Raw genomic sequence first — 24043 nt, forward strand, 5'->3', positions numbered from 1 at the left:
ACAACAGCACATGTATTAGGAACTAAGGCTTTTTATGATCCTCATGAAACATCCAAACTCTTCTAGAAATGTCATAATAATTGCAACAAATGTTGCTACTTGTTCATTAGAGCAACTGTTGATCTGGCATACAATATTTTGATAAAAAATAGAAGCATTTTTTTTCTTTATTACCATAAAATATTTTTAGTAAAAAAGCACTGCACCTCTATACTCAATCCCTTTCTATTATTAACCTGCCTAATTTGCAAATAAATATATAACATAATTAAGCAGAAAAAGGACATCACAGCAGTTTATTTTCATGGGTTTTTTTTTTTTTTTAATTGAAAGCCACAGAACTGCAGTACAAAGAGTTACTTGTCAAATATAACACAAAACTCTAAAATAAAATATTGGCTCCAATAGACTTGCACATCTGAAATAGTTTTAAACTTTGTTTTAGTTGGATTCTTTACCATGTCCAGGAAGAAGTTAGCACACACAGTACCTGAGATTGTCCTTTCCACATGAGCTACAATAGAAGAGACAAATGTAGCTGTTTCTCTAGTAGAGCTAAATTTGGCATCCACTTACACTTCCCTTCAACCTAAATAATTACACCTTTTAACCATGTTGACAATAATATGGAAATATCACTCAAAAAGAACCTAACAGACAATGGGATCACAATGACTTAAATCATCCTATCAAATGTGAGGTGAGGACATGGTCAGAATTGGAGGGGAGAAAGGGGGATTACTAACTTATAAGTAGTAACCTATAATGCTTCTTTTTCTAAGAAGCCTAACAAGTGTTAACAGTGTTGATGTCCTACGTTCTAGTATAAGCATGTCATGAACTGCCAGGAAATGTGTGTACCATGCAGGAGGCTAGACCCTAAGTGAGAATGACAACTAGTAACAATTCCCTGGCAGTGGGAATGACCAAAGAACTTTCATCAACTGGGATGCCTAGAATTTAATTATAAGTTGTTTGCTCTGCTACAGTGAGATGCAATCCTGCATTATTCTAACATTTAGGTAAAGCCTACTACACACATAAGAACTGGAGAGAGATGAACAGAGAGAATATGAATGAAAGAAAACTGAAGCAATATTTTGTCCTGCTTTGGAGTGGAAATTAGGATGTGATCTTGATGGGATTCCTAAAAATCATGTAATGTAAGTCTCTACATTCCTTTCCAGATTCTAAATAAATCTGGGAAAATGGGCAAAAACTTAAAATCAGAGGGCAGTCTTTCATGATATCAGCCTGTGATATTGTTCAACACAGAAAAAGCTTCTTAGCCCAGAAATTACAAAAAAGGAGAAAAAAAACAGTAGATATTCGATTATAAAACTGATGATCCAAATACACACATGCACACACACAAAATGATTTAATAGTCACACTGCTACAAATATAAGGGCCAATGAATCTAATATCTTAAAATGTACAGGACTCAAATCATAAGTCTAAGATGCTTCCACACACAGCCAAAATACAGATGACCACCAACTCCACCGTACTACCAAATGCAGCTTTAAGTAGCTCAAAACTGAATTCCAAAATGTAGTATGTTCTTGGAGAGTACCAATTCCAAGAGCAAAATGAGGGTTCACATATAAAACTACATGCTCCACAGGAACTGCTAAGTCTAGTCTTGGACCATATCTTCTACTAGATTCAGCCAAGATGAATACATCTGATAAGGTCCACACAACTTATCAAGAAATGGCTAGAAAAAAGGAAAAACTGTTTTATGTTCCCATCAGTACAAAGTAAAACATAATAAGCTCTGTACTTCAGTGTTTTGACTTGACCAAAAACTAATACACAGTTTTGATGTAGTGTAAAATTAAATCAGAATGTAATAATTGATTCAGTTGCTTTTTATTCTAAAAAAAAAAAAATTTAAGGAAAAAAAAAATCACTGCTTTTCCATTAAGCAGGTACTTTGTGCTAGAAAGCACATTTAATTTCTAGGGTCCTCGGAAAAGAACAGGTGTACCTACTGTGTAAACACAAACAGTAAGTTACAAGTTGCCCCGTAGTACTAAAGGCAAGAATTAGCATCACTACTCAAAAGTGTTTTAAAAAGAGTGTAACTTACTTTTACTGTCCCAGGCTAACTGGGCTCGACATGTCTGGTGCTTCTTTGTCTGCACATGGCCACCCACAGCCTGTCTTCTAATTAAATCAATGCTCTAGCAGCAGAACAAGCAAACAAGTTGCCTCCCATCTGTGTACAGCTCTTCAGGACACATTTCCCTTGGTCAGAAGGTGGAAATTCTTGGGAGAGGTGATTTTCTCTGCCTCTTCACAAGAAGAACATGGATACTTGGCTGGATGCAACTCCATGAAGTGTAACTGTGTATATACACCTCAAAAAATAAAACAAAAAAAAAAATGCAGAGAAACATAAAGACTCTATAAACAGCTGGAATACACAGAAATACTGAAGCACCACTGGAAATAATGCTAAACAGACAGGCAAAATGGGGTCTTTGACCGAAATAATCAATGATACCAAGTTGGGGGGAAAAAAAAAAAGGAAAAAGGAAATCTAAACACAAAACTCACACTTCATGCAATGAAAACAGGTTAAGTACTACAAAGGATAAAAAGTAAAACTTGCTTCAAATACACAAAAACAGGTCCTCCCCACATCACAGAGAATAAAAGATATTATCAGTTGAAGAGAAAAATGAGACTTTCAAGAGTGTTAGGTCTAAAATTAGATTCATCAGTCATAGTTAATGGGCACTTGTATATATGTGAGCTAAATGCATCAAGCTGTCTTCCAATGTGTTCAACACCTCATGAGAGGGGAAGGGAGGAGGAAGCAAGGAACCACTGAAATACTCAGCTACCCTCTGCTTATGAAAAGATGATTTCTGCAAACCAAAAATGTTCAGAAAAATGGAGATGCTCATTTATTTACATACTTTTCTAACCTCCCAAATAAACAGAAACACCTATAAAACAAATGCCCCATTTTTTATAACAACAACAACAAAAAAAAAAAAAAAACACTGAAGTAGGATATGTGGCAGGATGTGGTTAAGTGTCTACTCACAAAGAAACTCCACAAGCAAACTTGCAAACAGGTCTGTTGAGAGGAAGTGGGGTATATCAGCCATTCCCAAATTCCCTTCCATCCTAGATATACGCATATGCCAGGAGCAATCCATACCATCTCCACGACCACCAAGTATTTCAAGGACTGGCAGGCCTTAGATGCTCTCTCTCTCTCTCTCTCTCTCTCTCCCTCCCTGTGGCACACATTTACAATGCCAGGCCAAGAAAAGGGGGTGTGGCCTAATCCTGCAGCTGCAGAGGCCTGATTGGGGGCACCAACAACAGACTAGTCAACAGTGATGACATTCTGGAGATCCCTGCCTTAAAGAAATGCATGCAGAGATGGCTCTAGGTGTAAGAGGATATAGAGACAGATAAAAGTGTAATGATATTATATATAATAATATAAGTATGTCATAATCCAAACAGTTTTCCTCTCACATCCCAAACTATTGGCCATCTATAAGAAGTTACTTCTTGGGGCGCCTGGGTGGCTTAGTGGGTTAAGCCGCTGCCTTCGGCTCAGGTCATGATCCCAGGTCCTGGGTTCAAGCCCCACATCGGGCTTTCTGCTCAGCAGGGAGCCTGCTTCCTCCTCTCTCTCTCTGCCTGCCTCTCTGCCTACTTGTGATTTCTCTCTAAAAAAAAAAAAAAAAAAAGAAGTTACTTCTTAAAGAACTTTCCTAGAGTTTATAAGCAAGCATTATATTGGATTATACAGAGACCCACAGACAACAGCTTCTAGCAAACAGATATAAAAACATGTGCCCGATATAATCTGTTCTTTAAATGTTAAAGCATTTGGACAATAAACTAATTTCAACCATGACTTACCATCTCCCCTGATGATAGGGAGCCTTAAAGGATGAATCAAATTAAGTCAACATAAGAATTGCGGTGTCCACTTAGAATAATATAAACTCAACAAAACATTTTTAACAAAGGAGCCTGTGCAAGCTGCCTCTCACTATATGAAATTTCAAAGCTGTATCTACCACAATTTTTAATACACAGTATTCTATCTACCAAAATAACTAGTTTTCAAAATGAATTGACCAAAATCTCTGAAAGCCTACACTAAGATATTCAAACTCTCAGCCAGATTCAACAGTTTTCTCATGCATGACTACAAATGACCTCTCAAAAGTGTGTCATTCACATTTCATCCATGATTCCTTATTAGAAATTATTATTAATTATATTAATGTTTTCTCAGAAAAACATTGATGTGCAAAGGGATCTTCAGTAAGTATTTTACAAGAAACTTGTTTTCCATCAGAATCTGTGACACACTTTCTAAGTTAAGTTGACTCATCCAGAGCTATAACCAATTTCCTCAAAGAAGAAATTCACATCAGAAGCTATACCATGTGAAATGGGCAAAATTATGGTGTAGAGTTTATAATCCACTGCCACTACCTGAACCAAAACTATTCCAAAGCAGCCATGAAAAGAACTGTCTTCCAAATGAATAGCCCCAGATAGGAAGATCAAGATGTTTCACAATACCTCTTCTCCACAATCATGAGATCAAAACTGCACTATCCAACAGACAGAAGTCACTTTTCCATCAGTTGTAAGGACAATCTCAAAAAAGTTATAAATAGCTAAGTGAAACAATGGGATCAAATCAGTTTAACAGTAAATTAAAATACGATCTATAAACTGGCCTTTCCATTTCCCTCCTCACATTTTGAAGATAAACAAAATGCACTTTGGTGTCATATCACTTTCATTCCCATACTGCAGAGCACGCCTCAAATGGAGTGGCCACCTTCCTTCCAAAATCCTGAAGAGAGAAGCTGGTAAGTTTAACAGGCAGATCTTATGCACTCACCTCCCCACTCCTTTAAATGACAGAAAGACCCCTCTACTGTCCAGAAATGGTAGTCTTAGGATGACATCACTTGTCTGTAGTAGTAAAGAAGGACAATGAAACTACACAAGGTAATTGGTTTCTAAGGAAAGGTCAAAAATGATGTGTCTAGGTGGCCTGCATAAGTGTGCATGTGGCTATATAAATAAATTTCTTCTACCTTGTCTCTTCCTCCCCTATGGCATGGAGTTGAAATCAGTGTACTTTTGACTCCTTGGGTAAGTGCAAATTCTCATATGTATATATATTTTTTGAAATTTTATTTATTTCTTTGACAGAGAGAGAGAGATAGCGAGAGCAGGAACATAAGCAGGGAAAGTGGGAGAGGGAAAAGCAGGCTTCTCGTGGAGCAGGGAGCCTGATGTGGGATTTGATCCCAGGACCCTGGGATCATGACCTGAGTCGAAGGCAGACGCTTAACAACTGAGTCACCCAGGCGCATACACACACACACACACACACACACATATTTTTTTTAATATAGATATATAGATATTTGTTTGTTTTTTAAATACAAGGCCAGATACCCCTTCTAGCCAGTAAGGACCATTAAACCATTTCAGTCACTTCAGCCCACAGTTAGTAAAGTGTTCAAGGAATTCTGCCTAAGTTTAAAAAATAAGAGACTTTTTGTACCCCAAAAAAGTACATCCCAAAGTCCAAAAAAAAGGTATGATTTCAGCAATCAGGACAAGATTTAGCTTGACTGAATAGATTGGTCAAAACTGAAGAAAAGAAAAGTAGGTACTCTCAAATTAAATGTAATACATTATAAATCAAACTTTCTGGGACTTTTCAGTAAGCTGAAAGGACTTAATATTGTTACTTTTAATTTTCTAAGTACAGAAAATATTAGAATCTGATTTCCTTATATCATTCCATTGACCCTAACTATTACAATACTCCAACTGAACTCTTGAAAACTTCACCTTGCTTAAAGGTGGTGAATCAAAGCAACCGAAACTGCAGGGGGCAGTACAAGCATGACTTCCAACATAATTCTTAAGATTTAGGAAAAATCTTCCAGTGACCTTAGCCTTTAAACTACTAAGATACCTCAAAGATTCCACATAAAAATGATTCTTAAAGATAATTAATTGAAATTCTTCTCCAAATTTAACAGTGGGGGTGGGGGAAGAGAAATATACTAAACTCACTCCTGTGCTCCCATTATCCGTGTAACACAGCCCAGTCAAAAATAATAAAACAAGTTTGTTAAAAAAAGAACTTCCTATCCACGCTCTTAAAAAACAGAGGTCATCATTCAAAACTATAAAGCTCACTTACTCATGATTAACTTACTATTCCAGAATATACTTTTAATCACTTTTAAGCATAAATAGGTAAATTCTTTAAAAGTATGATTGATTCATCACTGGAGAAAAATGTAATAAAATATTCAACATGGTATAAAGTATGACTTGAGAAAATTAAAGTTACTCTAAGATGAAAAGAAAAGTTTAAAAAAAAGTCAATTTTGTATTCACAGTTGCCATTACAGTATTATCTCCCAGCTACTCATTAACCTTCTTTTTCTTTCCCTGGACCCACAATGACTCCATCTATGCACCACTGATAATGATAATCTCAGGACATCCTCTTACACACAAAGGAGAGTGATTTGCAATTAACAATTGAATTAAGTTAGATGAAGCTTTCTCTGTGTTTTGAGTAAAGGTAAGATCCCGTGGTAAATACATCAATCTTCTTTCTTAGAGCACTTTTCTCCTTTCATCCACAATATGTAGTTGACCTTTTCTTGACATTGTAAAAACATGTCATTGATAGTCACCATAAATATTCACCTCATATATATCATTTCCACAGCACTTCATAATAGTAATAATTACTAACTTCTCAGGGCTTGTCATATGTGAAACTCAATCTTTAGAACTCTATGAAATAGGAATTACCCCCATATAATAAATGGAAAAACTGACTCAAGGAGGATCTGTGAGGTGCCCCAGGCTAAGGACTGGTAGAGCTGGTATAATATGCATCAGTCACAAACAGGAGGGGACCACATATCCCAAGTCAGATGTCTCAGAAACCAAACTACAAAAGAACTCGTACCCATCATAGATGTTCACCTTCCTCGGCTATATAGTTGGACCCATCTGAAGGCATTAACAGGAGAGATTAAAATCTACAAAGCATGATCAAAAGTGTAGCTCCACAACTAAGCAGGGGAATATATAGAAAACATGGCCAGGACATCTCATAAGCTCCTGGGCCATTTTCACAGAGAAAAGAAAGGCCTGGCATGACTGGGTAGGTGCTCTAATATGAGAACCTAAACAAAAGGGCCACAATCCAGTCAACTTGGGAAGACCCACTCCATCTACCTCTTATCTCAAACTCATCACTGTTTTATTTTCATATCTTGATTTCCCAAGCAGTCTTCTCAACTAGAAAACTATTTGTTCACTATAGTCCTCTATACAGACTGACACAATCTATCTTCTTTAAGTCTGAGCAACAAAGGCAGTCTTCTGAAGGCCTCAATATCTCCAGGACAAATTCATCCTCAAAGTTCCAGTCCCTCCCTATCCAGTACACAAGTATAGTGACCTTGAAAGCCTCCCCACCGAATTTCTCCATGTCTTCAGTTAACCAGAAACCAACTTAACAATCACACTGGACAAGACACACTTCATACAGCGTGGCTTCAGGATACAAATCTAACTGTTAGGTTTATGAGAAAACTTCCCCTCCTACTTTAGACACTTCTAAACAGCCATAATTTTTTTGTTTCCTAAACAAGAAAACGTGTATTACTTTTGGGGAAGCGGAATTAACTTCAGGAATCTTCCTACTGAACATAACAAGAAAATTTAAGTATCTAAACACCAATCACTTTGGTATTCATGAAGCTCACAAAAAAGGATGGGGAGATGTTCCCAGTGAAAACAAAACCTAACACTCTGTCACAGGTTTCTTCATAACTTTATTAATACAGTTGGGAAACGCTAGTCATATAACTGATGGTTAACTAACTCAACATTTGAACAACTTGAACAACTCAACGTAATGAACATAAACTCACAAATATTTTAAATAAAACACAGAAAAGAAATACCTCGAGTTCCACCAGAGCCGCAGTCACTGCATCTGTCGCAAGAGCACCAGCCTGTAGCTTTTCAATTGCCTATGAAACCAAGGGGGGAGATTATTCATTGTAAAACCACAACTCCCCAAACACCAGAAACTATCCAAAACCTTAAAGAAGTGTAGCAGACATTTAGAGTTAATAAAAATTGATCACTAGTTCCATTCCATACTTCAAGACATAACCTATTTAGATTTACAACAAGCACGGGCTTATATTCAAGATAATTCATGATACAGTTCACTTATCACTCAAATTAAGACAATGAATAAAAATTTAGCCACTAAATGCAAAGTGTAGGCGATTTAGTAAATGAATGGGCTTCATTCATCACATGGCAATTCAAAAACAGCCACAGACATTATGTCAGTTTAGTTTGGTTTAAATATCCTGATAATTCAAAGGAGGATGCTTGTTGTGGTAAGCACCAGCTGCTGTATGTAAGTGATGAATCACTAAATTCTACACCTGAAACTAATACTGCACTGTATGTTAACTGGAATTTAAATAACTATTTGGAAAAAGAAAAAATAAATAAATACCTCATAATTCATATTTTATATACATAATTAAATATCAGACTAAGCTAATAACATCTCCCACTGCTACTACACTCTACACCCCTAACTATAAAAAACAATGACTCTCAGTCACAGAAATACTTCAGAATCTTTAGATGGACACATACATGTGACAAAACGTTTTTGGTCCTACAGTGGTTCCCACTTATCCCATTTCATTTACACCTAGTCAACTGCGGTCCAGAAGGAAATGATCCTCTTTCTGACATAATATCAGGTTAAGAGTAGCCTAGCACTATGCCCCAATTCCTAAGTCATTCACTCACTTCATCCCATCAGGGAGGCATTTTATCATCTCACATCATCCCAAGAAGAAGAGGTGAGTACTGTATAGTTAGATTTTTTCACAGAGAAAGAAACCACATTCACACAACCTTTATACACACACAGTATAACTGTTCTATTTTATTATTACTGTTGCTAATCTTTTATGTGCCTAATTTATAAAGTAGACTTTATCAAAGGTATGTATATATAGGAAAAGTACATATAGGGTTCAGTACATATGCAGTTTCAGGCATCCACTGGGGGTCTTGAAACATTACCCTCCTTGGATAAGGGAAGATTACTGTATAATATATTGAGATTAAAAAAATCATGCTCTTTTGTAATATAAACTATAGAGAGTAAAGGCCCACAGAATCACCTTACTTCTGGAGTATAAAGGAAAGAGAAAGAAGGAAAACTGATCTCTAAATGGACTATTAAAGCTCCAATTTAGTCAACAGAGAAAATGCTCAAAAGCTAAGAGTTATATTCCTCATTAAACTTTTAAGAAGTTCATTCACTGTGTAAATTGAGGAGGCTGAGTATTCATTCCAAATGTATTAGGATTCTAAGACTGTAGTTATATAAAACTTACTTTTTTCAGATGATGTAAACATCTTAAACTTTGAAAATTAAGATTCAAAAATATGAAATAGTTTAGAGAACTTTTAGCTTTATTATAAATTTCAGAAAAACAATAAAATCCCCATAACAAAATATTCTTATTTATTTATGTGATTTCATTCGTAAGAAAAAGCTTGGATCTCTAATAAAGCATAATCTTTCTTTCAAATGGTATTTAATTATAAATGAAAAGAGCTGGAAGAGACCCATATTTACTCGATATACTAGCCACTAACGTTATATTTGCATAAAAAGTAATGGAAGCTTTGCCAATAAGAGTATATAGTCAAGATCAAAATAAAAACAAACAATATTTCTTCTGAATCCATTCCTGCCTCCACATTAAGTATTCAACAATTTAGCAAAACCTCAAAGCCAAAGAGAAAAAAAGCACAACTGAGAACAAGAGCAAAGCTAAACTCAGGAATGACAATGAATTTGCTATGATACAAACTACATAATGAAAAACAGAAGGAAAAAGCACAGGATAATCTCCCTAGGAAAAGCATCCATTTTAATTTTTTATTATTTATTTTCTTCTCTTCACAGAAAGACACATCAGCTGTCTTTGAACTGTTTTGCCTACTCCTTCAATGGAGCTCAATGCCTTTGCAAGATTAAAAGATATATAATTATGTGCCCACAATTCCAAAAATACAGACTTAAGCAGGGAAATGAAGGGAGAGATCTAAGTATCATTTGGAGAATAAAAAACACAAAACAAAACAAAAAAGACATCCCACAAATATGAGCAAAATAAGTTCATGGTCAAAACTAAAGACCATCTTAGAAGTCAAACCTTAACATTTTGAATTTCAAGGTAAAGCTGTTTGTTGGTAGGGGCGCCTGGGTGGCTCAGTGAGTTATGCCTCTGCCTTCAGGTCATGATCTCAGGGTCCTGAGATGGAACCCCACATTGGGTTCTCTGCTCAGCAGGGAGCCTACTTCTCCCTCTCTCTCTGCCTGCCTCTCTGCCTACTTGTGATCTCTCTCTCTCTGTCAAATAAATAAATAAAATCTTTTAAAAGAAAAAAAAAAAAAAAAAGACTGCTTGCCGGCCAAAACTGAAATGTTTCCATCAGACACACTCTGTTCATTCATACCTTCTGACAAGCTCGTTTGCATACATGTTTATATTCCTTGGCTTTGGATTCAGAATGATAACCCGCACCTGTAGTGGGGAAAAAAACAACCAGTTGTTAGTTATCATTAAAATATTAGAGATTTTACTTATATAAATAGTTCATACAAACTGATGCTCTCCTGGTGAAATAAAGCTATTGTCCTACATACATGGAGTTTTCAAACTCTAATAGATTCCTTCTGCACATAAGCCTTTTTAATGCCATGTCTTACCTCCTTTTTCAAAGGCTATTTTCCTGCCAGAGGTACTAGAAATAGCTCATATTCCCAAACAGCCTCCACCAAGACTATTTTCTTTCAAAAACCTTTCTCCAAAGCCAGGAGATTTTTTGGTCTGGGGTTGATAACCTAGGAGGTGTCAGGGACAGAGTTCCTTCAAGTTCCTTTCTGTTGACCTTTAGAAAGTACCTGCCAGGGGCACCTGGGTGGCTCAGTGGGTTAAAGCCTCTGCCTTCGGCTCAGATCATTATCCCAGGGTCCTGGGATCGAGCCCCACATCGGGCTCTCTGCTTAGCGGGGAGCCTGCTTCCTCCTCTCTCTCTCTCTGCCTGCCTCTCTGCCTACTTGTGATCTCTGTCTGTCAAATAAATAAATAAAATCTTAAAAAAAAAAAAAAAGAAAGTACCTGCCATTTGGCAAATTACTATTCAGAATTCTGAATTCTTAAGAGTAACTTCGAAAAACTAGGTAGTGTCTAAATAACATTTGAGGTTGAGGAGTATTACCTCCCACCTCTCCACAACCACCAAATACCACCATTCCCATGCACACTTTCTCTGTCCTCTCACTGTGGGAATATAGCTCACCGTGTCTCTGAAACCTCGGTGGGAGCATATTTCAGTCAGCCTATTAGAAATCCCGGTGGTCCCCATCTCTTAAACACCCAACAACTGCCTCAAGAGACTCGCTCTGAAATTTGTTTCCCTAAGAGTTTTAATACTTGCTTAGTTAGGGATTTGAGAATAATCTAAATAAGAAAGAAACCAAGAGCCCTTAAAGGGCCCTTAAAGTCTCTTGATGGTTGTTAGGCTTCTAAACAAAGTTCTTTAACAGAGCTCTGAATCTCCCCCCTCACCTAAACCCCAAGGTCCCACAGGGGTCCAACAGAAGGAAGGTTAAGAACTGCGTTTCTAAGGCTCAAGGCTCCTCAAGTGGGTCTACAGACTCAGACCTAAACTTACCCCACCTTTCCTCAGACCAGAGAAAGAAATGGCTCGTGAATATATCAATGAGGGACCCAGAAGAACAGAAAAAATGCCAAACCAACAGGAACCCCTTATTCTAATCCTATTTCTCAGGAGAACTCTGAAACCTCAGAGAGCCTGCACCAATATTTAACAGACCTCTCTTCATGGTCTTCTAACATGTCTGTCATCTTAGATCTGGGGGCCCCAATCTTTCAGCAGTATTTCCCAAATCATGGGACACTATTATTAAGTAGGTAACTTTAGGGGATGGTCGACAGTTTTAATAGGATTTAACATATAAATGCTTCGTTTTGAATAAGGGAAAAGTCTCAGCACGGCCATAGTACATCTTTCATATCCGGTTAGCACTTTGTAATTTCTCTATCTAACAAAGGGAAGATAGCCTCAGGATCTAAGCCACTGACATATGACAGGATTCAGCTAAATTTAATCACACTGTTTTGCTTGCACTGTGTTTAAAGTTATTTTCTCCTCATGCAAGTGATACTGACATTTCATTTAAGTAAAGATAAGTTTCATCTTTCAAGTTTTAAGTGTTCAGCTTTTAAATATGAGGTAAACAGTATAAGTAGTATATAGATCTAGGAAAAGTCAAGAAATCTTAGACTCAAATGACTGACATTTGGGCAAGTCTCCCCTAGTTTAAGAAAAAAAAATCATTAAAATCTCTACAGTGGATGAGAAACTAAAATTTTGTACCTTAAATGTGTAAGACATATTTCTGTATAATCAGTCTATCTGACCTTCTAATAACTTAGGAGAGGGTGACCTTAATCCACGTATTTTCCTGCCATAACCCAGATTTCCTCCTATTACTGCTGGCCCCCAGCACCAACTTCATCTAGGAGCCATTCCCAGTTAGTGAGTGTCTGAAAGAAGAGGGATACCACATGAGAGTTATAGGAAGCAATGCTGTCCAACTAATCAAAAGCTCTATGTTGCTGCATGTTACAAATTTCAAACCTTTCTTGTACATTTGTCACGTACTCATCCTGAATGCAATAACTCACTGGGTACCATGAAAGATGCACCAGCATGGTATAGTAGAAGGCAGGGTTCTGCTTCCAAAGTCTACTTCTAACTGGGTTATTTCTAAAATGTACCTCATTTCTTTGTAAAATCTTTTGAAAGAAAGGCAAACTGAACCTGGGTTTTTTGATTCTCCTGGAATAGGTTTAGTAAGACTTCCAAAGTCATCTAGTCCATATATAGCCAAAGCTTAATGACCAGGCATGACACCAGTTTGACAAGAAGAAACAATTCTACTCCTTACCCCATATCAAAGTTAATCTTGATTCCCCCCTGCCTGACTATCTGAGGAAAGTTAAAAGGAGATCTAGCCATTCCTTCTCTCTTCACAGAAGTCATGAATTGTAAGTAAATGCAAGCCAAAAAAAAAAAAAAAAGACTTAAGAAAAAAAAAAAAAAGAAGTCTGCTGGGCAGACCTGAGCAGAGATACACTACTCTGAAACCCAACCCCCCGCCTTTTTTTTAAGATTTTTATTTATTTATTTGACAGAGAGAGAGATCACAAGTAGGCAGAGAGACAGGAAGAGAGAGAGGGGGAAGCAGGCTCCCCGCTGAGCAGAGAGCCTGATGCGGGGCTCGATCCCAGGAGCCTGAGATCATGACCTGAGCCAAAGGCAGAGGCTTAACCCACTGAGCCACCAAGGCACCCCTGAAACCCAAAGTCTTCAAATGATTGGGGACCCAGGGGTTGAACTTCACTGCATCTGTCCTCCAGGTCCTCTGTATTGTCAAAAGTACTACACTGGGACTTTAAGGCCCACTTACATACAGGTCGCAACCTGGCCCAAGCACAACCTAGCCGTGTGGCTGAAGCTACTTAATCTCTCTTCCTCACTTATAACATGAAAAAGGCAAATTAGCTCTATGACTGTGTACTATTATACTCTAAAATGGCTATAGCTGGGGCGCCTAGGTGGCTCAGTCAATTAAGTATCCAACTCTTGATTTCAGATGTGGTCATGACCTCAGGGTCATGGGATAGAGCCCTGCACTGGGCTCCTGCTCAGCATGGAGTCTGCTTGAGATTCTGTCTCCCCCCTCACCTCCTATTCTGCTCTTCCCCCACTTGAGTGCTCTGTCTCTCTCTTAAAATGAATACATAAAATCTTTTTTAAATAAATAGCCATAGTCAGATATGGGGTCAATAAAATTTTTCAGCAGCATCATTTTTAAAAACACAAACCAGAGTTTAAGAAATTACTTTGCCTGATTTTAATTCTACCTAATTATATCTATTATATGGGGTAAAAGTAAATAATGGGGTAGAGAAGTGAAGAAAACATAGGAAGAGCTATCATTATAAGATCTTCCAAGCAGGAAGCAGGAGAGACCTATATTGCAGTCAATCCCTTTGGTTCCAACTCCTCTCTGGCAGTTTGCCTCCTACAGATGTGAAATTCAGTTCAGGATACTTCAAGACAAGGGGGGAAAAAATCAACTTTATCTTCATCTTCCAACTCGCCCACTTAGAGCTTACCTGCATGTACCAACACAAAGCCCCCTCGCTTCTCCTTATGGGACTGCTTTGTTTCCAACTCTTTGACTGTTATTTTAACAGTCGAAATCTGAGATGATCTGGAAGGCACCCCTTCTCCAGAACTCATCCCCTTCTCCATGGTCATTCTCTGAGATTACCATCTTCTATTGGGAAAAGTGCATACTTCCATCCAAAAGTAATTGCAGGAGAGGAATTACCCTAAAGAAAAGCAGGCAAAGATGGTATACATTTCTTTCACTAAAATACACATAACTTACACAAATTTGTATAAAGATAATATTCCAAAAACCTAATTTTAAAGTTACTTAACTAGGTAATACAAAGAATATGAAAAAGTTAGGATTTAAATCTGTCCACAGACAATACTTACTTAAAATCATATAAACAAAAGAACTGTTGTAAAAAGACTTCATATGAAGTCCAGAGGAATTTTATCTTTCATTGTATTTACATTGAAGGAAACCTCAAAATAACTTAAATATCACTTTCTACTTCCTTCGATCCAATATTAATAATCTCTGGGACATTCTAGAGTCACTAGTGATGCTGATTAACACCACCAAGCCTCGATATAAAGTCTATTATTACAGCCAACTTTTTCTTCCCCAGCTTTACTATGACATAACATATAAAATTATATAATTTTAAGGTATACAAAACAATTTGACACACACACATACTGTGAAATGATTACCACAATAAGATACCTAGTTTCACAATGTTAGATAAAATCTATACCCTATTCTGAACTGAGAAGTAGGGAGGGGTATAAGTCTTTCTTTGCCAATATAAAACATAAATAGTAGCATAAAAAGTGACTTAGTTGCCTAATCCAAAAAAATTGTGTTACTCAAAGTGTGGTCTGCAGATCAGGGTTTGCTACCAGTCTGCAAGAGACTTATTTTATTCATATATTAATTGGTTTATATACACATTTTCAACAATATGTACACTTTTTATATTTTTTCCTTTTTGTTTATATTTTTGAAGCAATATTATCTATTAAATATAATAAAATTGAGTTTTTATTTTTATATTTTTTATTCTTTTCTATTTACAGTCAATTAATTAACATATAATATATTATTTGTTTCAGGGGTACAGGTCTGTGATTCATCAGTCTTACTTAATACCCAGTGCTCATTACAATACAAACCCTTCCCAGTGTCTATCACTCCTTTATCCCATCCCACACACCTCCACCCCTCCAGCAACACTCAGTTTATTTCCTAAGATTAAGAGTCTCTTATGGTTTGTCTCCCTCTCTCAATTTCTCTTGTTTCATTTTTTCCTCTCTTCCCCTATGATCCTCTGCCTTGCTTCTTAAATTCCACATATCAGTGAGATCATATAATAATTTTCTTTGACTCACTTATTTTGCTTAGCATAATACCCTCTAATTCCATCCACATCATTGCAAATGGTAAGAGCTCAAATTTTGATGGCTGCGTAATATTCCATTATTTTTATCTTTCATTCACAGTTTCATATTTCAGTTTTGTTTGGGGCTTGGCTTTTTTTTGGTTTTAGATTTGGTTCTTTTGCATTTTGTAAAAAATAGTCAACAATGGATTGAAAAATTTTTAAAGCTGGTCTTTTACACCAGAGATGGTCTGAGAAGCACTGCAATATGGCATTTCAATTAGAAAGGAAGCAACTTCTACTCTAACATTAGCTTTCGTTTAACTCTAAACCCATTAATGGTCTGACTGGCCTAATAAATAAAGAATTCCAACAAATGACTAAAACAAGGCAACAAAGGGCAAATGGGCAAATCCCAGTTAACAGAAAAATTGTATAACAGTGTAAACAAATCAAAAGATGCTAAATCTCACTCAAAAGAGAGATACAAAATAAAACTACACCCAAATGCCACTTTAACTTGGGATGACCAACATCAAAATGATACCAGGTTTTGAGGCTATTGAGAAACAAGAATTCTCACACAACTGCTAGTGGCAGCATAAGATGACAAAACTCAACAAGAGCATTCTGGCAAAATCAATCAAAATTACAAATGCACTCTGAAAGATATGAACCAACAATATGTCTTGATGTAAGTGGTTAAAATAAATGCAGCCACTGGAAAAAAAATGACAATATTCTTGATATACAATACAGATTGACTAATCTTATAGTTTTGGTAAGTAAAAAAGGCACAGCACAGAAATATATGCAATGCCATATTTTGAGGGAGGGGAGAAAAAAATAATACAGCTAAGTATATATGCAAAGCACAAATCTGGAAAAATATGCCCCAAAATATAGTATAATAGTGGTCACCCAAAGAAGATTTGAATGATGGATGGACAAAGGTGGAATGGAAATTTTATTGTTCAAAGTTTATACCTTTCAATATTGAAAAATCTGAACATACGACTTTCAAAAAAAACCACCTTTTTTATTCATTTATTTATTTATGGAAACATGAAATAACTAGCTAAATCCCAAGTTCCAAAATAGAGCAAGCCTATGAGACCTCACCTGAAAACTTCACTAAGAGGGCAAATACCATATGCTGAGGGTTCTCAACATGCATCCCACCTAGGGCGGGAATGGATAAAAACATGGCCAACCAACAATACTGGTCCCAAAAGTTTTTGTTTTGTTTTGTTTTTCTGTTTTTGCTTTTGTTTTTCTGGATCTTGAACTTCTGAGGCCATGCAAATTACAGGTAATTCAAATTTTTTAAAAAATTATAGTATTTGATCTCTAGAGTTCAGACTAAGAAGTAAAAAATAAATCATTATTGTAGATTAACATCGAATATCCCTGGGATTATTTTTTATCACATTTGTATTCATTTCATTATTACAAATCATTATTTGAAATTGATGAAGCATATTTACATCAACATACTGATCTGCAAGAAAAATGCCTAACATTTCAGCTAAGCTTTGAGGTAACATTCAACACACAAAATTTCCAGTGAAAGGAAATGTATAAGCATGTTACAGTTTTTACACAACAGAAAACAACTGTACAGCTCATTTTTTATAATGCCTTTATTTCTGAATATGCTTGAAAATGGACATTTTGCAATTTCCCACTAGTGATGATATTAAAATTCATTTTATTATTTCTAAAGCACTGACAACTTGTCCATCCTCTGCAATAGTCGCAACAAAAAGTAAACAAAAAGTTAGCATATGACCCAGTAATTTCACTCACAGGTATATACCAAAGAGAAAGAAAACACGTCCACAAAAAAACTGTACATGGATATTTATGGCAGAATTATTCCTAATAGTCAAAAAGTGCTGGGCGCCTGGGTGGCTCAGTGGGTTAAGCCGCTGCCTTCGGCTCAGGTCATGATCTCAGGGTCCTGGGATCGAGCCCCACATCGGGCTCTCTGCTCAGCGGGGAGCCTGCTTCCTCCTCTCTCTCTGCCTGCCTCTCTGCCTACTTGTAATCTCTGTCTGTTAAATAAATAAATAAAATCTTTAAAAAAAAAAAAAAAGTGCTAACAACTCAAATGTCCATGAACTGATAATGGTTAGACAAAATGTGGTACATTCATACAATGGAACATTAACTAGCCATAAAAAAATAACTAAGTACTGATACATACTATGGCATGAATGAACCCTGAAAACAGCGAAAGAAGTCAGACATAAAAGGCCACATACTGCATGTTTCCAATTATGTGAAATGTTCAGAGTATGCAAATCTAAAAAGACAGATGTAGATTAATTGTTGCCTTGGCCTGGGAAGCTAAAGGGGAATTGGAGAGTGACTGCTAATGTGGGCAGGCTTTCTTTTGGTGGCAATAAAAATATTCTAAAATTGATTGTGGTGATGGTTGCACAATTCTGAATATACTAAATACCACTGAGTTGTACACTTTAAAAGTGCATAAATTTATATGATAAATGAATTCTATCTTAATAAAGCTGTTTGGATTGAGAGGCGGGACAAGTGGAGGGGGATGGGTAGGGAAGAAAAAAATGAAACAAGATGGGATCCAGAGGGAGACAAACCATAAGAGACTCTTAATCTCACAAAACAAATTGAGGGTTGCTGGGGGGTGGGGGTAGTGATAGGGTGGCTGGGTGATGGACATTGGGGAGGATATGTGCTATGGTGAGTGCTGTGAAATGTGTAATCTTGATGATTCACAGACCTCTACCCCTGGGGCAAATAATATATTATATGTTAATAAAAATAATTTAAAAATAAATAAAAAGACCAATAAATAAATAAATAAATAAAGTTGTTTGGGAAAAACAAGTTTCCTGATTCCCATAAACTATATCTTTTCCCAAAAGGGTATCTTTTCCAAGTTACCAAACCTAATGACCTTTTCTTACTCTCATGCTTGCAACCTTTGTTCTCTACATCCCCTGCTCTTCTTGGCAAGCATGCCAATCTACCATCCTAGCTGTTCAGGTCCCCCCTAACCCTTTCCAAGCTTGTCCTCTTACATGACTCCCTGTCCACAGGTCTATTCTCAAATGTCTCCTTCAGCAATTTCATCCACTGCCAACCTTTCAAAAGAATCCTCTCAGTAAATCAGATTATTTGTAACTCTTTATCTTCTGCTTCTTGAGCTCTAGCCACAAGTCTCCTGGATAGCTTAGTTCAACCTGGATCCTCTTCACTCTTAACCTACCCAAAACAATCTCATTTTTCCACAGAAATCTAGTTATTTCCACATCACTCCTTATTTTTAATAGCACTAATCCTTTTCTAACTTACCTTGAAGTCATCCTGGACTGCACCCACTTCCCAAATCTTCCAAATTTCTCCCTCAAGCATTTAACCTCCTTTCCCCTACTGCCTCCACCTTTGTTCAGCTCATATACCTCTTAGCATAAATGTTACAAAAGCACTTTAACTTTTCTCCCCAAATCCAGACTATAGGAAAACAACTACAAAAGGCTGCCAAAATAAATCTCATAAAGGACAACTCCAGTCAAAATGAACGGCATGCCAAAAGACATAAGCAGACAATATACACAAGAGGAAATATATGGGATATCGAATATTAAGGAAAGAATATTCAGAGAAATAGAAATAAAAATGGAATCTTCCTAACTAGCACTGTACTGCCACCATAAACTGAGGTAAGTAACCATTTTGAAAAGGAATTTATCAGGAAGTATCAAAAGCCTTAAAATGTATAATTTTGTATAAACTACCTTTCCAGAGATACTCTATGTATAAACTAGTCTATTAAAACATAAGTAACAATACTACCATGGATACCTCCAAGGAGAACTGGGAGACTGAAGGGCAAAATGAAAAGGAAACTTGATTTTCTCCTAATAGCCTTTTGCATTTGATTTTTTTTTTTTAACCAGGTACTATCTACTAAAAATATTTAAATTAGCCATCTCTGAAACTAAGATGAACCCAAATTAAACTGATTATCAAGGTCAGAAGAAAAACTCAGAATAAAACATTTTTGCTCCAGGGACTTTCAAGGCACTGATTTTAAATCTAAATCTTGACCCCAGTTCTCTCAAAGACTTTTACTTTCCTACTGCATGTGATGACACTTTTTTTCTCTTTATACCATTTAAAAAACTATGACATGTCCTGTTTGCCCCAGTGTTGAATTTTTCCCTCTAGATTTACTTAGTCTCTTAGAAGCAGTCGAAAGAATAAGTCAGGGAATCCATCCATCTTACAGCAAAAGGCTTTTATAGAAATCCAGCCCTTAAGCAATAGCAACTGATTAATAAAGAAGCATTCTGCTGCTCTTAACATCTTGACATTGAAGGTTTAATGCCTCATTCAATGAGCTCCAAAACACACTCATTTCATCTTTGACCCAGTAATTTCACTTCTGAGAACACTTTCTACCAAAATAACTTCAAAAACAGAAAAGGCTTTATGCCCGTTATGCTGTGTTTAACACAGGATAATTTAAAAAAATAAAAATCTGGAAGTGACCCAAATGTCCAACATAGAGAAATGGTTAAAAAAATGATAACCTACATTATTTATGGTCAATTGGTTTTCAACAAGGGTGCCAAGACCATTAAATAAGGAAAGGATGGGGCGCCAGGGTGGCTCTGTCAGTTCAGCATCCAACTCTTGATTTTGGCTCAGGTTATGATCTCGGAGTCATAAGATGGAAATGCACGTCGGGATCTATGCTGGGTGTGGAGCCTGTTTAAGATTCTCTCCCTTTCCCTCTGCCCCCTTTAAAAAAATTTAAATAGGGAAAGGATAGTCTTTTCAAAAAATGGTGCTGGAAAAAACAGATAGGCTCATACAAGGAATGAACCTGGATTCCTACCTATGCTACCTACCTATTCCTTGATCCACATAGACCAAGAACTAAATGCAAGAACTAAAACTGTAAAACTCTTAGGAGAAGACACAGTAGTAAATCTTCAAAATCTTGTATTTGGCCATGGTTTTAGACATGACACCAAAAGCACAACCAACCAAAGAAAATATAGATAAATTAGAATTCACCAAAAGTTTAAATGTTTGGGGCACCTGGATGGCTCAGTCATTAAGCACCTGCCTTTGGCTCAGGACATGATCCCAGGACTGCATTGGACACTCTGCTCAGCAGGAAGCCTGCTTCTCCCTCCCTACTCCCTCTGCTTGTGTCCCTCTCTCACTCTCTGTCAAATAAATAAATAAAATCTTAAAAAATAAAAAACCTCTTCTATTAAAAAAAAACTCATACAACTTCAAAATTTTTTAAAATTCAATATAAAAGTGAGCATAGGAATTGGACAGACATTTCTCCAAAGATAACACAAAGGGCTCATAAGCATAGGAAAAGATGCTCAACATTACCATCCTTCAGGGAAATGGACATCAAAGCCACAGTGAGGTACCAACATCATAGGTATACCTCAAAGACAAATATTAAGTTTTAACAAGGATATGGAGAAATCAGAACTCTCATATCCTGCTAGTGCAGACCACTTTCAGAAACATCTGGCAGTTCCTCAAAAAGCTAAACAGAGTTACCATATGACCCAGCAATTCCACTCCTAGATATATATCTAAGAGAAATGTAAACATATATCCACACAAAAACCTGTACATGGATCTTTACAGAATTATTCACAATAGTCAAAAAGAGGAAGCAACTCAACTGTCCATTAACTAATGATGGATAAACAAAATGTGGGGTGTGTGTGTGTGTGTGTGTGTGTGTGTGTAATGGAATATTATTCAGCCATAAAAAGGAATGGAGTATTGATACAAAACCAACATGGATGAACCTTAAAAACATTATGCTAAATCTAAAAAGGCAGATACAAAAGGCCACACGTTCTGTAATTCCATTTACCAGAAATGTTCCGAATAGGAAAATCTACAGACACAGAAGTAGATTAGTGGCTGCTAGGGACGGGAGGAGCAAGGAGACGGGAGAATCTAATTAGTGGTTGCCAGGGACTGGGGGAGCAAATGGGAAGTGAATGTAATGGGTAGAGTTCCTTTTGGAGATGATGAAAATGTTCTGGAATGAGATAGTGGTAATAGGTGCACAACTTTATGAATATAGTAAAAACTACTAAAATTTACAATTTAAAAGGGTGGGTTTATGGTATGTGAATTGTATCTTAATAAAAGATCGATCTAGGCAATGGACGCAATGTACAACAATTATACTTTCTGGTTATAATCATATCTAACACAAGCTATGATCATAAACAGGTTAAAAAATGTTATAAAAAAATAGAGAGGGATCAAAATGCTGGGTTGGTGAAACTGTAGGTGATCGCTTTTTAATTATTCCTGCATTTTCCAGATATTCATTAATAAGCACGCACTGCTTTTTACAAATGGGGGGAGTTTTATTTAAACAAACCAAAAAGGAAATTACTAAACTCCCGAGTGTATAAAAATTCCTTAGCTTAGTGTTCAACGATCTCAGTCACATGGTCCCGAAAATACCTTTCATTTCCCCTCCCCTACAGGGGCGAGTCAAGTTACTCTCTCCTTCCGGAAACACGATGCCCTCTATTTCCAGAGCACCTCCAGCTCCTTTTTTCCACCCTCCTCTCCAGCTGCTCCTTCTCCATCTTCTCGGTCCTTGCCTCCTCCGCCTCCGGACCAGTAAATGCTAATGTCCTGAGAGACTCTAACCAGGCCGCTCTAACACCGCGGGGCTGCTCTGGCCCCAACCCGCCACGCAGGACTAGCGCGCACACCCTCGGGTCTCTGCGAGCCTCTGACTCGGAGAACCCCGCAGCCCGCGAGTGCAAAGTTAGTGAAGGAGAGCGAGGACTGCCCGCACACAGACAGTTCCTTCCCCGGAGAAGGAATAAGACTGCCAGGCTAGAGCCAAGGCTGAGAAGGGACCGGCACGGGCGCCACGCGCGACCGAGGGGTCGAGGGACGTCCCGGATCCGCTCCTTCAGCACCGCCCCAGGCAGTGGGCATCCTGCGCGCCGCCCCCTCCCGGCCCCGAAGAGGATGTCCCAGCGAGCGCGCGGGCCTGGACAGAGGCAGCGCCGCAGCGGCGGCAGCGGCGCGGACAGCGTGAGAAAGAGAGACACTCACCAGCGTCAGCCCCGAGCCCTCACAGCACCGGAAGTAGTCACCCGCCCGTTGCCAGGGTGAGGAAGCGGGGCTGACATCAAGCTTTCCCATTGGGTATGCGCGTAGCACGTGGCCGGAAGCAAACGCCCACGCGGGGCTCAGACTCTGCCCACTGCTTCCGAACACTGCACCTGGCGGGTGAAGTTCCACGCAGACTTCACCTGGAGCCTCATTCTGAGCTGCGCAGGCGCCGCTGCCAGTCTCTTTTAACCCAGACTCTTAATGAGCCAGTCCCCGCTTCTGATCCAAGTGGTTGGCAGACCAGCAATGTGATAGGAAATGAAGTTAAAGTAGCCATGATTTATTGAGATGTCACTTCAGAGCTTAAATTTTTTCAGTCCTTGCAGCCTCCCTGTTACAGTAGGGAAAACTGGAGTTATGCCAGGATTCTATGTGGGAGGTGGGGGCCCGCCCTGCCCTGGGGAGAATCAAAGTGTGAGTGACCTTTCTTTTACCGTCTCGCTTCTAAGAGCAAGACCAGTAACAAAGTAATCCATTTAATGTTTCCTTGTAACTATTAACATGGGTCCTTTAACAAATAACCACCTTTAAACCTGTTTTAGAAAGCAGAGATTGAAAGTAGTAGCTCTAAGTATGGTCCCCAGATCAGAAGCTTAACGTGACCTGGGCCCTTACTAGACGTACAATTTATGAAAAGGCGTTCCACCTGGGGAGGGGGAGGCGATTATTTTAATTGCAGATAAAAATAGCAATCCTCTTCTGATTATATAAAATTTTAGGACTGATACTATATAGTGTTGGTGAGGATTGAGAAAACAATCACTCTTGTTCATTGCTGGTGCAATAAAGACTTGCACAAATTTTGGGGTGACAGTTTGATAGTCATCTACTGCAATATTTTTTTTTTGTACTTTGCTTTATTGTGCTTTGTAGGTACTGTTTTTTGGTTTTTTTTTTGTTTGTTTGTTTGTTTGTTTGTTTGTTTTTGCAGTGATTCTTTTTTTTTCTTTTAATTTTATTTTTTTAAACATATAATATCTTTTTATCCCCAGGGGTACAGGTCTGTGAATCGCCAGGTTTACACACTTCACAGCACTCACCATAGCACATACCCTCCCCAATGTCCATAATCCCACCCCCCCAACCCCCCTCCCCCCATCTAC

General features: G+C 37.7%; 1 protein-coding gene across 1 annotated transcript in view; it reads right to left on the minus strand.

Annotated features, from left to right (window-relative positions):
- The window catches only part of LOC111141831 (taspase 1), a 271125-nt gene extending 248210 nt beyond the window's left edge, over nt 1–22915 (minus strand). Inside the window, exons 1-4 of the mRNA XM_022494662.1 lie at nt 22881–22915; nt 14379–14597; nt 10624–10691; nt 8019–8087 (exon numbers count right to left, since the gene is read on the minus strand). Coding sequence (XP_022350370.1) covers nt 8019–8087; nt 10624–10691; nt 14379–14523 — 282 coding nt within the window. The 5' untranslated portion in view covers nt 14524–14597; nt 22881–22915. The remainder of the gene's footprint in view (nt 1–8018; nt 8088–10623; nt 10692–14378; nt 14598–22880) is intronic.
- Nucleotides 22916–24043: the final 1128 nt, after the last annotated feature.

This window comes from Enhydra lutris, unplaced genomic scaffold, assembly GCF_002288905.1.
Source record: "Enhydra lutris kenyoni isolate GAN:26980312 unplaced genomic scaffold, ASM228890v2 scaffoldscaffold6, whole genome shotgun sequence".
Classification (NCBI taxonomy): domain Eukaryota; kingdom Metazoa; phylum Chordata; class Mammalia; order Carnivora; family Mustelidae; genus Enhydra; species Enhydra lutris.